Source organism: Aquarana catesbeiana, linkage group LG02 (genome assembly GCF_042186555.1).
Source record: "Aquarana catesbeiana isolate 2022-GZ linkage group LG02, ASM4218655v1, whole genome shotgun sequence".
Lineage (NCBI taxonomy): Eukaryota > Metazoa > Chordata > Amphibia > Anura > Ranidae > Aquarana > Aquarana catesbeiana.
The window spans coordinates 794,919,234-794,934,425 of record NC_133325.1 but is presented as its reverse complement, the minus strand read 5'-3'; the positions used below and the strand labels follow the sequence as shown (position 1 = coordinate 794,934,425).

The 15,192-nt window shown below is 44.2% G+C and overlaps 1 protein-coding gene across 1 annotated transcript in view; it reads right to left on the bottom strand.

Annotated features, from left to right (window-relative positions):
• Positions 1–1,560: 1,560 nt before the first annotated feature.
• Positions 1,561–15,192, bottom strand: part of LOC141129443 (kinetochore protein NDC80 homolog) — a 46,303-nt gene continuing 32,671 nt past the window's right edge. Inside the window, exons 11-16 of the mRNA XM_073617479.1 lie at positions 13,557–13,706; positions 10,302–10,391; positions 8,661–8,753; positions 8,446–8,576; positions 5,437–5,539; positions 1,561–1,895 (exon numbers count right to left, since the gene is read on the bottom strand). Coding sequence (XP_073473580.1) covers positions 1,755–1,895; positions 5,437–5,539; positions 8,446–8,576; positions 8,661–8,753; positions 10,302–10,391; positions 13,557–13,706 — 708 coding nt within the window. The 3' untranslated portion in view covers positions 1,561–1,754. The remainder of the gene's footprint in view (positions 1,896–5,436; positions 5,540–8,445; positions 8,577–8,660; positions 8,754–10,301; positions 10,392–13,556; positions 13,707–15,192) is intronic.

The window sequence follows — 15,192 nt, the reverse complement described above, 5'->3', positions numbered from 1 at the left end:
TACGCTTTAGCACCTTGGTGCTTTCTGTCGTCCTCTTATTCTTTGACTATCCAATAATTCTAGTGGTTGGGGACCAGACAGTCCACAAGAGTAATGGAATGGGAGGTCGATGTGATACCCCCCACCCACGTATGTAAAGCGGAAATGTGGAGTGTTTAACAATGTTACAGTAATGTCATGTATGAACCATGATTATTCACTATATTGTACAGTGTTCCATGACTGGATGGTTCTTTTTTGAAGTTGCCACCCGAGTAAATTATTTGTTATATGTTATGAACATAAGGTGTACTGTACCCCTCCCTGACCTCTCCTTTAAAAATCAATACCATTTATATTTGCAAAAAAAAAAAAAACGCTCCTCCCCCAATGTTTGGTCCCACCGTTCTGGCAGCTCCTGTGTCTGACAGTTCTTATATAGCTATGGGGTGTGGCCAAGTGGCGACGCCACCTGGAGGCCCCGCCCCTTGTGACGTCACAGATCCATCATGTCCGAGGCGGTGACATCACAAGGACGGGGTCTCTGGGTGACATCCCCGCATGGCCACGCCCCATAGCTATATAAGAACTGTCAGATACAAATTCACCTGCCGTTCTGGCAGCTCCCGTGTCTGACAGTTCTTATATAGCTATGGGGCGTGGCCATGCAGTGAGGTCACCCGGAGACCCCGTCCTCATGTGACGTCACCACCCCGGGCATGATGGGTCTGTAGCATCACAAGAGGGCGGGGTCTCCAGGTGACACCACCACATGGCCACAATACATAGCTATATAAGAACTGTCAGATACAGGAGCTGCCAGAATGGCAGGTGAATTCATTGGGGGAGGAGCATGTTTTTTTGGCGGGGGTTTTATCCGGTTGTGGACAGCCATCGTGATTGATGTTGGATCTATATCGGGGGACATTATTAATTTTTTAATAAAGGACTTGTCAAAAACTGCATCATGTTTGTTACACTTTTTTGGGGGAGTGAATTGGCAGGGGTACTATGTACCCCATACTCATTCACCTAAGGGGCAGGGGATCTGGGGGCCCGATAAGCCCATGCCCGCAGACTCCCACAACCACAGCCCAAGGCTGTTGGGAAGAGACCCCTGTCCAACATGGGGACAAGGTGCTTTGAGGTGGGGGGCTGGTATGTCCTGGAATTGATTTGGGGGTGGGATCCCATGCTGTGCTTTTTTTTTTCTCAAAGTCAGATTAAAATCAGATCCCATTCATTAAAGTTGGATCGACAGTCACACGACTTTCATGTCGCACCAGTGTTAACCGGGCCTCAAGGCGATTGGTAGAATGCCAGCTTTTATTGTTATAGGAGGGGAGGGAGACAGAAGTGGGGGGGGGGGGGATAAAACTGAAATGGCTGGGTTCTGGCAGTAAAAATTACACCATCCTGGGGCTCACATATAAAATCTCCACACGGAGCTTTTCCATGGAATGAAGGCTTCCCTGTGTATTTTGCAATCAAGCAGTATCACAGTCGGTCCCATTTAGACACCCCCCCCCATGTGTTCTGGGTACCCAACGAGCTGCAGGACACAATTTCAGATAACAGAGGTTTGAAAAAGTATTTGCTATTTACTGAAGTGACAAGAACAACGTAAACATAAATATAAACAAACAAAATGTAAACAACTAACAGTGAGGAACAGCGCATAGAAGGGTGAATAAAATACGGCATTTCATTCCTCTAACAGTCCAGGACGGCACGCAGGGGTGCAAACAAAAAAACAAATAATAAAAAAGGGCGTTTCATTGGCTGGGCGGTTTCTCCAAAATCTCTGCCTTCTGCTTGTATTTGGCCAGGATTTCTCGCAGATCAGCCAGCAAGTCCTGCTTCATGAACGCCTCGTACTCCCGCTCCGTCTTTAGGCGCTTCTCCTCCACGAGTTTCTGAAACAGAAGACCAAGAAAGATCAGATTGAGGCACCAACACAAGTCATCATGTGACAAATATGGATCCCACTTCCATCAGTGGCTTAGTGGTTGGCACTTCTGCCTTGCAACACCGAGGTCATCGGTTTTATTCCCGGTCAGGACATCATTTGTATAAAGTTTCCATGTTCTCCCTGTGCTTACATGGATTTCCTCTGGGTACTCTGCATGAGCTGTCTCTGATCTATATTGGCCCGAGCATGTGTGTCCTATTTGCCAATGTTCCTACACACATTGGCCTGTTCGGTAAAGGCACCAGTGTCAGCCTACTTTGAAGAACGGATTTCTTGGCCACAACTGGAAAGTAACAGAATTGACGCATTTCCCGTGACAAGCATTTATTCTATGGACTTGCAGGAAAGAAACGTTGACGCGTTTCGCACTGCAAGTGGTTCTAAAGCCTAAACATTTTTTGCTTTAATGCATTCCTTGCATTAAAGTAAAAAAAGGTTTAGGCATTAAATTTAACCCCCTACCACCTGTACTTACCTGAGCCCTCATTTGATCCAGTGCTGTGCACATCTGCAGCTCTTCTCTCCCTTCACTTCCGGGTCTCACTGGTTTTGCTGGAGTACCAGGTGCTGTCAATCAAAGCCAATGACAAGGGAGCGTGGGATGAGGCCGAGTCCCATTGTCTTTCAATGGACGCAGCAGAGGGGCAAGGGAGCGAACACGTACAAATGGACAGAGGGGAAAAGCCCAGAGAGAGCACAGGTTTGGGGCCACACTGCAATGCCTTTGCACAGAGTGGGCAAGTATAGAGATTTTTTTTATTCCTTTATAAAGGTGCTGTATACGCGTTTGTTTCGATGGACCATTTCCAACAAACTCCTGCGATCTCCTGCATATTTGAATGCAGTCATCCACTTTTTTCCTCAAAGTAATCTTCAGTTGTGAGCCGGACCTGCACCTCTTCATGTGGAACAAGCGACTGGTATTGAGGCGGACCAACCTGGATCAGTGCAGGTACTTTACCCCCTAGTTGCAGCCCAACTCAACCCAACACAATGCCCATGAAGTAATAAAGAGCAGGGTTCCTTTATGAGGCTAAAGATGAAAAAGAAGTCCAGAAAAGCCCTTCTGTCCCTACATACAGAGCCCAGTCTTAGCAATTGTTTCACAGAAAAGCACACAGAACTCAGGGACACTCAAAAGGAGAAATGCCGACCACAGACCTGCTCAAGCCATTCACAAGAAGGGAGTCTTCAAGTTGGGAAAAGGTGACCTTCCAAAGCTCATCCTGATAACTCAAAAAAGGAATTCCCCCAGAAAAAAAAAAAAAAACTGGCTTGACCTGAAACCAGTCCTGAGCCAACTGGAACTCAAGACGACTGCAGGATGGTCACAGAGAGAACACCAGTAAACCTAATGAACTGGGAACAGTGATCAGTGGACGTTGTCCCCATCACCAAGTCAGAACATGAGGGAAAACCTTAACAGGGAGAGAGTGATAAAAAAAAACAAAAAAAAAAACAGAAGATTCTAAACTTTCCCTACCAATAACAAAGTTTTGGCCGGAGCCGTACTGAGAAAAAAAATGAGCCAACCAGAATTACAAGGCTAGTAGGCTTTGCATATTGAGACACTGTGCTGGGGATTTACTAAAACTGGAGTGGAAAATCTAGTGAAGCTCTGCATAGAAACCAATCAGCTTCCAGGTCTCATTGTCAAAGCTTAATTGAACAAGCTGAAGTTAGGAGCAGACTGGTCACCATACAGAGCTGCACCAGGATTTTGCACTCTCTGGTTTTAGTAAATCAACCCCACTGTTCCAGAACAAGCATGTGGCCAGTGAAGCCAGAACTCCTGACCCACACGCTTTTTGTGGGTCAGCAGATCAGAAAGTAGCATGACTGCCAGGCAATTAGCATGTTCATATGCACAGGTCAGCCACCTGTATGTCTCAGTACTACGTTACCTTTGCACTGTCCCTAAAATGCCTTCCCTCCTCATTATTCATGCTTCCTCCGACATATTGTCCCATTAGAGGAGGCGCTGACTGCACTACCTTTGCAGCAGCACCAGAGCTCCTCCCCTTTTCCCTTTTGGCTCGGTTATGGTCTCCACCCACCATCTGCAGAGGGAGACACAGTGCTCGGAGGGGTTGCAGCCAGGTGACTGCCTATAAATTTATATAATTAAAGAGGTTTAGCAATTGATTTTATTTAAATATTCAGCTATGGGTGATATAAAAGCAGTCTCTGAAGTGTAGTAGGATGTTTTTTTTGTACTTTGACTTTTATACTGTTATACTTACCTGCTCTGTGCAGTTGCTTTTGCACAGAACAACCCCAATCCTCTTCTTCTCGGGTCCCCTACCGGCGCTCCTGGCCCCTCCCTCCTACCCCCAGATAGAGCAGCTTGTTCTGGGGGCACCCAAGCAGGCTCACTCAAAAGCCATGGCCCTGCATGTCCATTCACACACACAGAGCCGCAGCTCTGCCCCTTTCCCCCCCCTTCTCCTGATTGGCTCACTGGCTGTGATTGACAGCAGTGGGGGCTGAATCTCTCTCATATATTATATTTATATATATATATACACACACATATATACACACATATATACACACACACACACACGCTTTGGATGGGTAGCGGTTGATAAACAAAATATAAACATGCTGGAATTTTTAAAAATAAATATATTGCACTGCAGAGCAATAATGTGAACAGGCTCCATTGAATTCCTTTCCTGCACAGTGGCTCCGCAACCCCTGCCCTGCAGTTAATGTTTGCAGTACGGGTGCAGGCCCACTGCAAGAGACAATTTTAAAGTTTTCCAAATGTGGGCTTTAAATTGACGCTTTTTACATGAGAATTGTGATTAGACATGTGCAATTTGTTTAGTTCCAAATTAGTTTAAGAAATTTAGACAAATTCGTAAATTTGGAAATATTCGGAAATTTGAAAATCCAAAAATAAGAATGAAAATCCGAAAACCTGAACTAATAATAACAATACTATTAAATTATAGGTATTGGAATTTCCTTTCAAATTTGGCTGTTAGTAAACGTAACAAATATGAATTTATCTGAAGTTACGAATTATCCATAATAACGAATTCCATATCTAAAACGAATAGAACATAACAAATTAATAATAATAACAATAATAATAAAAATGTATTATTGTTATTTAGTTTCGTTCCATTTGTTTAGCTGTGGCATTCTTTATTTCGGATAATTCGTAACTTCGGATAAATTCGTATTCGTTACATTCACCAACAGCCAAATTTGAAAGGAAATTCCAATACATATAATTTAATAGTTATTATTAGTAAGTTATTTTGAATTTTGGGATTTTCGGATCTTCCTTTCTTATTTTCGAATTTTCAAATTTACGAATTACGAAAAAAAAAAAAAAAAAAAACACAAATAAAAAAGAAAAAGAAAACAAACACATTTTTTGGCAGTGCACCTGTCCAATTGTGATCTCTTGGTCCCCAAACTGTTTTGTATTCATTGCAGATATTATGATGGAATTGTGGGCAGTTCCTCACCTCTATTGCTCCCACATGAGAGGCCACACCGGTCACCACCCGAATCAGCTTATTGCCCACTTGTCTGGTCTCTTCTTCAGTCTGGTGCTCAACAAGCTGCAACCTGGAATGGGAAATGGAGATTATGATCTCGTACTGATGGCAATCTCAGTGTACAGAACTTAAGAGTAATACATCTAATACTAGGTCATAAAAAAAACAAAAACCTCACACACACAAAGACAAAACTGCCACTATAAAATTTCAAAGTGGCAGTTTTGATGTATTTGATTACATAGTATCCATACAAAATAAAAATTTGTAGCCTTATCACTTGTCATATGAATACAATTTACAGACTAACGGTGCTAAAAGGGAATCGGATGTTTCCAAGGATCCTGCAAATTGTTTTCTGTATATCCTACTGAAGAAACTATCCTATTAGTGACACGTGTAAAGGAGGGAGGAGCCCAGCCCTGAATCGTTAGGTGATCGCATGAGTGGTGTGGTGAGCTCACGAGCAAGATATTTAGAAATGCTGTTTTTTATTTAACTTCTTGTAAGTGCAATTTTATGGGGGTACTCACCCAGGACAGAGGCTTTTTGAGGGGATGGAATGCTAGCCTCTTGCTTACTGATTATGGGCCCTGGATTTTAAGGGAACAATACTCTTTGTGAGGTGTATGTCTGGGGACCCTTGAAGTAATGTTACTTTGGATTCAAGTTCATGTCTCCCCAAGACACAGACTCTGGAATCCCTGTAAGTATAGGGCAGGGGTCTTCAAACTGTGGCCTTCCAGGTGTTCAGGAACTACAATTCCCATCATGCCTAGTCATGTCTGTGAATGTCAGAGTTTTACAATGCCTCATGGGATGTGTAGTTCTGCAACAGCTGGAGGGCCGTAGTTTGAGGATCCCTGGCATAGGGCCTATATGCCATATTAGGAATAGTGACTGCTTCACACTGTTGGGACTCATAACAGATGCTGATGTCATTAACTCCAGCCACCTGTCTGGGGTTGTCTGCTATAATGTGTTTATTGTAAATAAGTCTAGTGTGGCTTCTAAGGGTCTTTCACTCATTGTTTTTTTGCGCTAAATAACTCTGCTCTTGTGTGAAGGAGTTCTGTGTTGATATTTATGATAATGAGCATTGTAGTTAGTGAGCTAAGAGACGACAAGGCTGACCTGAAAGGTCATATCTCTGAGTCACCTAGGCTGGTTAAATGACTAGTTAATTAGCTCATGTTAACTTAAGTTTCTGGTTACATTTGTATTGTTAGAGTAATATGATCAGGAAGGTGGAACCTCCTCCTCCAGTGTATACAAAATTCCATTTGTGTTCTAATAAACAGTTCTATTTGCCTCTCACCTGCGGCAGTTCTGGAGGCCCAGGGTGAGAAGGAGATGATCACTCCCCAACAAGGATTTGTGCACCTGGGAGACAGCGACAGAGAAATGTCATCCCAGCATCCAGATGAGAGGAAGGGATGAGGAAGCAGCCAGCTCACCTCCCCAATGGCAGCTACACAATTTGGGAGAGACGGAGGTCATCCTTAAACCCCAGCAGCAGATCCACAGTCTGGAAGTGGAGGAAGTTGGCCTCCCGCCCCAAAGGTTAGCCTGAGTGGATGATGTGGATTCCCCAACAGAAGTGGAGTGCTACCAACCTCTGCCCAGCACCAACTACAGAGTTCCAGGGAGCTGGGGCAGTCGGACCCTCTCTCCAGCGACAAGCTGATGTAGTGAAATTTCTACTATCAGCTCTGCAACAGGGCAGTGTGCCACTGGCCTCTGCCTAGCACTTACAGTTTCTTCTTAGCTTCAGGGAACTTTCTTGGTCTACCTGACCTTGGCTTGGTATCAAAAGAGCCCCTAATTTTCCACTTCTTAATAAGCTTTGTAAAGTTTCATTTCCTTGTTACACAGGTCTTTGACTGTTCTTTTCTACCTCCTCATGGCTCAGTGTCTAGCCTGCTTAGTGCATCCATGCGAGAGCCAACAAACTCATTGACTATTTATACAAAGACACCAATTGAGATTTAAAAAGCCACAAATGTAGGAAATTAACCTTTAATTGTCATTTTAACCTGTGTGTGCCACCTTCTGTGTCTGTGCAAAGGCCAAACAATGCAGGGTATGTAAACTTTTTATCAGGGCCATTTGGGTGATTTCTGTTATGATTTAAAAAGGATCCAAAAAACTATGTGATAATAAATGGCTTCATATGATTGCTATCCTTAAATTAAAGAAAAATTTTTGGCATGATCAGTCATGTTTTCAATATCAATGCCAAAAATGTCACAATTTCTGCCAGGGTATGCAAACTTTTGAGCACAACTGTATATGCAATTTTCTATTTAGTTTAGTGTAGTGAATCACTGATAGGTGTACAGCAGCTCTTTCATATTTTTAGATTTCATATTTAATTATTATTCATTAACATTACATTAATATTGAGATTCATGTATGTTTTAGTATACAGGTCACTGATTTAGTTTGTTTGCGTTTTAGGATACCAGGTAGCGCCGATTGTTTCACTTAATTTATATTGTAGCAGCAATATTTTCAACTGTCATGAATGCATTACATTCGTGACAGCTGTGATTACTAATGATCTGTGATTGGCTACAGCTACTCACATGGTACAGGGCACTGTGATTGGGTCAGGTACCATGTGTTAGCTGTGGGCCAATCACAGCTACTGGATACACAATCCGTGTATGTATGCAATTGTGCCTGCACTTGCCGCAGTAAATGTACTGTGGCTGGTCAGCAAGTGGTTAAAGTAAGGCCTAAATGAAGGCTACCGGCACATGCACACAAAATGATTTGCAGTACAGTATATAGAGGCCAATGAAATGAACCTTGTGGTGCCCAATCCTCAGTGATATTATCAGATGGTAATCTTAACGCATATGCCTCCATTAGAGGAATATGGCTACACAAAGCTGTGCTTCTGCCCCTGCTGCTATCTCCCAAGGACAGGAGCTGTGCAGCCTTGTGTTAGAGCTTCTGCTCTGTACTTACTCCTGCTGGGTCCTCTCCAGGTCCTTCATCGCCTCATCCAGTCCTTTGCTCACTCCGGACTCCAGCAACTGGCGATGTTTCTCTGCAGACTGGAGCTCAGATGCCCATTTCTTCTCCTGTTCTTCTGCATCCTGGGAAGATCACAATTATTAGTTGAATGGTGGGGCACCAATTCCCATAATCCTAGCTTGCACACATCAAAACAAAGACTCTACCTGATTCTTCTGCAGTAAGAGCTCATCCAGCCTCTGGGCCTCATCCTTGTGTTTCTTCACATCATTCCTCTTATCGGAGTTCATGGATCTCAGCTACAGGAAGAAAAGGAAACAAATGAGCGTGCAATCTTTTCTACAATTATATTAGAACACATTAGTGGAAACTACAGTAAAATAGGATTTTTGTACTCACCATAAAATCCTATTATTGCATTTCTTAAGGGACACGGGAGATCTTGTACTGCCAGGTTATAATAGAAGGAGTCTGATGCTGAAGAGCCCAAGAGCCACTTACAGATCTAGGAGGAATGTGCCTGGCAGGAAAGGGTTGCATCCGATCCTTAAGACCACAGGCTTAAATGATGGTCTGTCTGAGCCACTGAGAAATGGTAGAACAAAAAATTGGTTCACCTTTATGGAGACCTTCAGGAATGACAAGACAGAGTCAGTCTTTCTGAAGAGAGCAGTGGCTGCAAAATAAGCTCTGAGAGCCCAAACTACATCCAGACTATGGAGGAAGAAGAACGTCTTTAGGTGAACTGAAGTCGGACAGAAGGACAATACGCTGGTTGAGGTGAAAGGCCAAACTACCCTAAAGCGGAGCTATACTCACTGATACAGCTTCCTTGATGTCCCCGCCTGGACGCTGACATCTTCGGACAGCTGGATTCCGGGTCTTGATCGCTGGTTGCTTTTATTGGCGAGGCGGGGATGAGGTCCCTCCCCCGCATGCACTTAGTCAGATTCGGCATTGCTGAATTTGTACAACAAGCTGCACTGATGCCGGGGGAATTTTCTACTCTTACTGGCCACAGTCCAGCCCCCCTAAAGCCTGAAGGACAGTAAACCGATCCTTTGCTTAGAAAGTTTGGAGACCCCCTGCTCTACATCCAGTGGATGACATCATTGCTCACCCACTCAGCATTTACACTTTCTGCAGTAGAACCAGTAGTAGCTGGAATTGTGAAAGGTGCCCAGGGATGCAAACAGTAAGGCAGCTCCTGCTGCATCGGCCCGAACAGTCTTGCTCAACAGACTGAGGTTTTCAGAGACAGAGCAAACACTGATGCAATGCCATGGCTCTGGACCTCTGCAGCTAACTTACCAGTACACAGAGGTATGAAAACACCACAATGAGGAATCCAGTACTTGAAAATCACATTCTAGGCAAGCCCTGCAATGTCCAGCAGGGTTTAGGTACAGCACTCCAAATCAAAGGCTGATCCTGATGCCTGCATATAGAGACCAGCTCAGCAGGAATGCTGACAGAAGGAGAAAAAATAAATAAAAAATAATAAAAAAAAAAAAAGAAAGGGGTTAAGAAATGATGTTTATTCTCCGGGCACACTAGCAAAAAACTAAGGAGTGCTGGGAGAAGGAGGGAATATCCAGGGCTAGCCTACAATTTGTTTTTTTTGCAGTGTTCGATTCTCCTGTAGGAGGCAGTATAACCCGATCGTACAAGACTTCCTGTGTCCCTCAAGAGACTGAAAAGTAATGACAGCTAGAAATCAATTTGTCCCATTTATCCTCAAACCAGCACAATGAAAACAGAATCTGTCTAACCGCTACAGATGCAAGAAGAAAACTGTATTCTACATTGTATAAAGGATCGGTATGATAATCAGAGCTCCATCCCACCTGCTCATTCACTTCCTGAATCTCCATCTTCTTATTAACAGCCTTCGTTATCTGATCTTCCGACTGTGTCAGCATCTCCAGCAAGGGGAGCTATAGAAAGGAAAGGACAAAGGATTCGCTTTGGATCAAAGAAGACTTAATGAAATTTGCATAGAATTTCTGTAATGCATTGTACGCGGTTTAGAAGTTAAATGTTCAGACATTTGCTTTCTGTGTGAAATCCGTCATCTCTGTACGTATGTCTGACATGTCCCTCCCCGAGCCACAGCTAGAGCGGTGCAACCAGCAGACCTGCTGACTGATGATCTCCAGCCCTGACTCCTTAGAGGGGTTTTTGCAGACCACCGATCTCACACAGAGAGCCGCAGTCTTATTGGCAGAGTGCTGCCTGGGGGAATGAACTTTGAGAATTTACTGAAGCGGATTTCAATTTTAAAAAAATATGGATTATGATTATATTAATAAAAATATTATTAATAATAATCATCTTTTTTTGCACCCTCACTGTATCTATTTAGTCTTAGGCCTTATGCACACAGGGCTTAAAGTGATTGTAAACCTTAGTTTTTTTTAATTTACAAAACATGTCGTACTTACCTGCTCTGTGCAAAGCACAGAGCAGCCTTGATCATCTTCTCCTCAGGTCCCCTGCTGGCGCTCCTGGCTCCTCCCCTCTGCCAGGTACCCCCATAGCAAGCCACTTGCTATGGGGGCTCTCATGTGGGCTTCTCTCCTGAGCCGTACTTTGTGTGTCCATTGACACAGAGCTTGGCTCGCCCCTACCCCTCCTCACCGGTTGTAATTGACAGCAGCGGGAGACAATGGCTCCTGCTGCTGTCTCTGAGCCAATGAGAAGGGAGAGAGTTGAGAGAAGCGCTGCTCTCATGCACATTGCCGGATAGAGATTGGGCTCGGGTAAGGGGGTGGAGCGTTGAGCATTGAAGGTTTTTACGTTAATGCAGAGAATGGTAAAAAACCATCAACCTTTACAATCACTTTTAAAAAAACGCCTCTTTATAGGCATCTGGTATTTTTTTCAGCCTGTAAAAAGCACCTCTATGGTAGCCTATGTGTCCATGCACGTAAGGGTTTCACAGACATATTAGAAGAGGAGCGTTTACAGGCAGGAAAAAGAAAAAAAATTTCACAAGTGCATTCAGGAGAGGAGCTGAAGGGTAGAAAACAAAAAAGGTTGACGTGCCTAAAAGTGTGTGCAATATGCAACTTTTACTGTGCTTATTTTATGCAACTTTTCTCCAGATAGGAGAAAACTTGCTCAGAGTGGCTAAACAGATGCCCTGTGAGCATGAGGCTTTAATGTGTATATAAACCAACAATGAACTTCTGTTACTTGCTATATTTTGGTCTGTAAATGTCCATTGTTGTGGTAAAGTAATAAATGCACATATTTTTGCAGGAAAAGAAAAGTGCATTTATTATCCCCCCCCCCCCCCCCCCCCCCCCAAGGAGCCTACAAAGCTTTGCACCTGCGATAAGTGGATCACGGGTGTAAGGTCAGGCACCTGAAGATAAATCCTACAGCTTTCTGCCCGTACCTCTGTACAGGCTGCCAGTTTGAAAGCTTAGAGGCTTGTAAATGAACCACCAGCGCATTCATCACTGCCCATGTGGTTCATTGACGACTACAAGCCGCCTGCTGCAATGGCAGACGGGACTTGCAGATTTCTCATTCACAGATTGCTGTAAAGAGTGAATGCATGACGCAGCTGTGCACAGAGACTCCCGCAAAGCTGCGTCGATTTGGAAATGCGACAGCAGGTGTGAGTAGAGGAACCCCCCCGGTGTCAAAGGGGGGGGGGGGGGGGGGGGAGTTATGAGAAGAACATGTACTGGCGCATGTTGCCCCCAAAATCCTCCTCTGCCACATTTTTGGGGGGGGTGTACCTGGTTTTGACAGGTACCCGTTCCCATTTCTGTTCAGATGCACTGCCTCCTCCTTCCAGGACACATCACAAGACCCAAAAGACTGTGGGGCCATTCACAGTGGGAAACAGCTTTGAAGCCACAAGACTTCTGGTTTCCTTTGGTCAAGATGTCGGCGCCTGGACCCAAAACCGATTAAAGAATCGGCTCGAGTGAGGACAACGATGGATCCTTGGACAGGCAAGTGTCCTTATATTAAGTCAACAACTGTAGCTGTCGAATACTGTAGCTGCTGACTTTTTCGGTGGGAGACTGGAGCTCCTCTTTAAATATACAGTTGAAAATTTTTTGTTACACATGTTCAATAAGAGCAAAACAAATTTGTAATAATATCATCAGGTTAGAAATTCAAAAGTTTCCTCTGCACATTTCCTTTGTCTAATCATCCCTTCTCATTCTTAACTTGGGACTACAGATAATTAATGTCTGTGTTGTGGTGATGGGAGAGGGTTTCAGTAACGCAACAAAAACACAAGTGGACAGGGCTGACACCCCAAAACTGACGTGTGTTGGCCAAGAACAGGAGCCGTGTGCATTTCAGGCAGAGGTATCTTCCTGTACTTTCAGGATCTTTATAGGGATAAAGCCTTGAGAAATATACATGTATTATAGAGATGTGCTGCAAATCTGCCCCATCAAAGTCAAAGATCATTACTGATTAGGGAGATCCTCCCAGTAATGAAAGGCAGGATCTGTGCTTACTCCTCAGTTCCAGTATTTTCATGGTTTTAAAAATTTCCATGGATTTCAGTCAAGAACACTTCTTGCCTCAAGAGATGTCTAGATGAAAGTGGTTGTAAACCCTTACAGACCACTTTAACCTACAGGTAAACCTAGATTAAGGCTTACCTGTAGGTGCAAGAAATATCTCCTTAACCTACACGGTTAAGGAGATATTTTCCTAAAAAGGGGCACCGATGTCTACGGCGCGCATAGAGCAAGCGCACTGAGCATGCCGTTAGTGAGGGCTAACATGCCGTCACTGACAGCTCCCGCGCGCATGCGCCGGAGTGACGTCATCGCTGCTCCGGCCACTCACAGCGACAGAGCAGCGATACCCAGAAGGAAGATGGACGCTTCATGGAAGAGGGGACAGCAGTGACATCGCAGGCTCCTGTGTCAGGTAAGTGACACATAATGGGCTAGTATGTGATGCATAGTAGCCCATTATGCTTTACCTTTGCAGGGAAACAAAGAAGAAGTAAACCCATCAGGGTTTACTTCCTCTTGAAGGCCAATGTGAACAGAGAAGCATACGCTATTAGCACAAAGTTGTTGTTGCCTACATGTGATCCACCCCGGGATCCTTACATTGATCTGGTTTCGGCAGTGGTGCAGACTCTCCTCGCTGTCTAGGTTACAATCGATCTGGAGGTCATAACCATGGGCGTTTTCTGCGGTGGATGGAATAATGCGTAATTTTCGAGCCAACTTGTAAAACTCTGCTATCTCTGTGTCCACCTGAAGAGAAACAAAAAACGTGCTGGAGTCAGTGTAATCAGAATTTACCAAACATGGCTTTTATAGCTTGGTTTCTATCTACAGTTGTGCTCATAAGTTTACATACCCTGGCAGAATTTATGATTTCTTGGCCATTTTTCAGAGAATATGAATAACACAAAAACTTTTCTTTCACTCATGGTTAGTGTTTGGCTGAAGCCATTTATTATCAATCAACTGTGTTTACTCTTTTTAAAATCACAATGGCAACAGAAACTACCCAAATTACCCTGATCCAAAGTTTACATACCCTGGAATGTTTGGCCTTGGTACAGACACAGAAGGTGGCACACACAGGTTAAAATTGCAATTAAAAAAGGTTAGTTTCCCAGATTTGTGGCTTTTTAAATCACAATTATGCCGCGTACACACGGTCGGACTTTACGGCGGACTTTGCCCGGCGGATTTTTCGACGTACTTTCCGACGGACTTTGTGAATGAACGGACTTGCCTACACACAATCCACCAAAGTCCGTCGAATTCGTACGTGATGACGTACGACCGGACTAAAACAAGGAAGTTCATAGCCAGTAGCCAATAGCTGCCCTAGCGTGGCTTTTTGTCCGTCGAACTAGCATACAGACGAGCGGACTTTTCGACCGGACTCGATTTCAACGGATAAATTTTAAACAAGTTTAAAATCTAAGTCCGTCCAACTTTTGAGAAAACAAAGTCCGCTGGAGCCCACACACATCGAATTGTCCGACGAAATCCAGTCCGCCGTAAAGTCCGCTCGTGTGTACGCGGCATTAGTGTCTGTGTATAAATAGTCAATGAGTTTGTTAGCTCTCACATGGATGCGCTAAGCAGTCTAGACACTGAGCCATGGGGAGGTAGAAGAGAACAGTTAAAAGACCTGCGTAACAAGGTAATGAAACTTTAAAAAGATGGAAAAAGATATCCAAAGCCTTGAATATGCCAGTCAGTACTGTTCAATCACTTAATAAGAAGTGGAAAATTTGGGGATCTCTCGATATCAAGCCAAGGTCAGGTAGAGCAAGAAAGATTTCGATGATGTTACGCCGAGTAAATGGATACCTCACATGTCATGCTTTAACATTGCGTCTGCCCATGGAATGGTGGAAACTACGGTGCTTAAAATTCTCCATAGGCAACGCTTTAAACGCCTTTACAGGTTACCAGTTTAGAGTTGCACAGGAGGTCTGGTGCTAGAATTAAAGGAGAAGTATGGGTTTTATTTTTAATTTTTGATTCATACTTACCTCGGTGGATGGAGCATCAGACCAATGCTGCATTTGTCCCCCGCTGTCTCTGCACTGAGAACCGAGCCACTGAACACCGCCGATGGCTCGGTTCTCACAGATGCCTCAGAGGAAAGCCGCTGTCAGTCAGCGGCTTTCCTCTCTGCTTCTCCACTCTCATTGGAGCGATGAGCCGTGAAGGGGCGGGGAGCGGCTCGCTGACACTGCCATCAATCAAGGCAGCT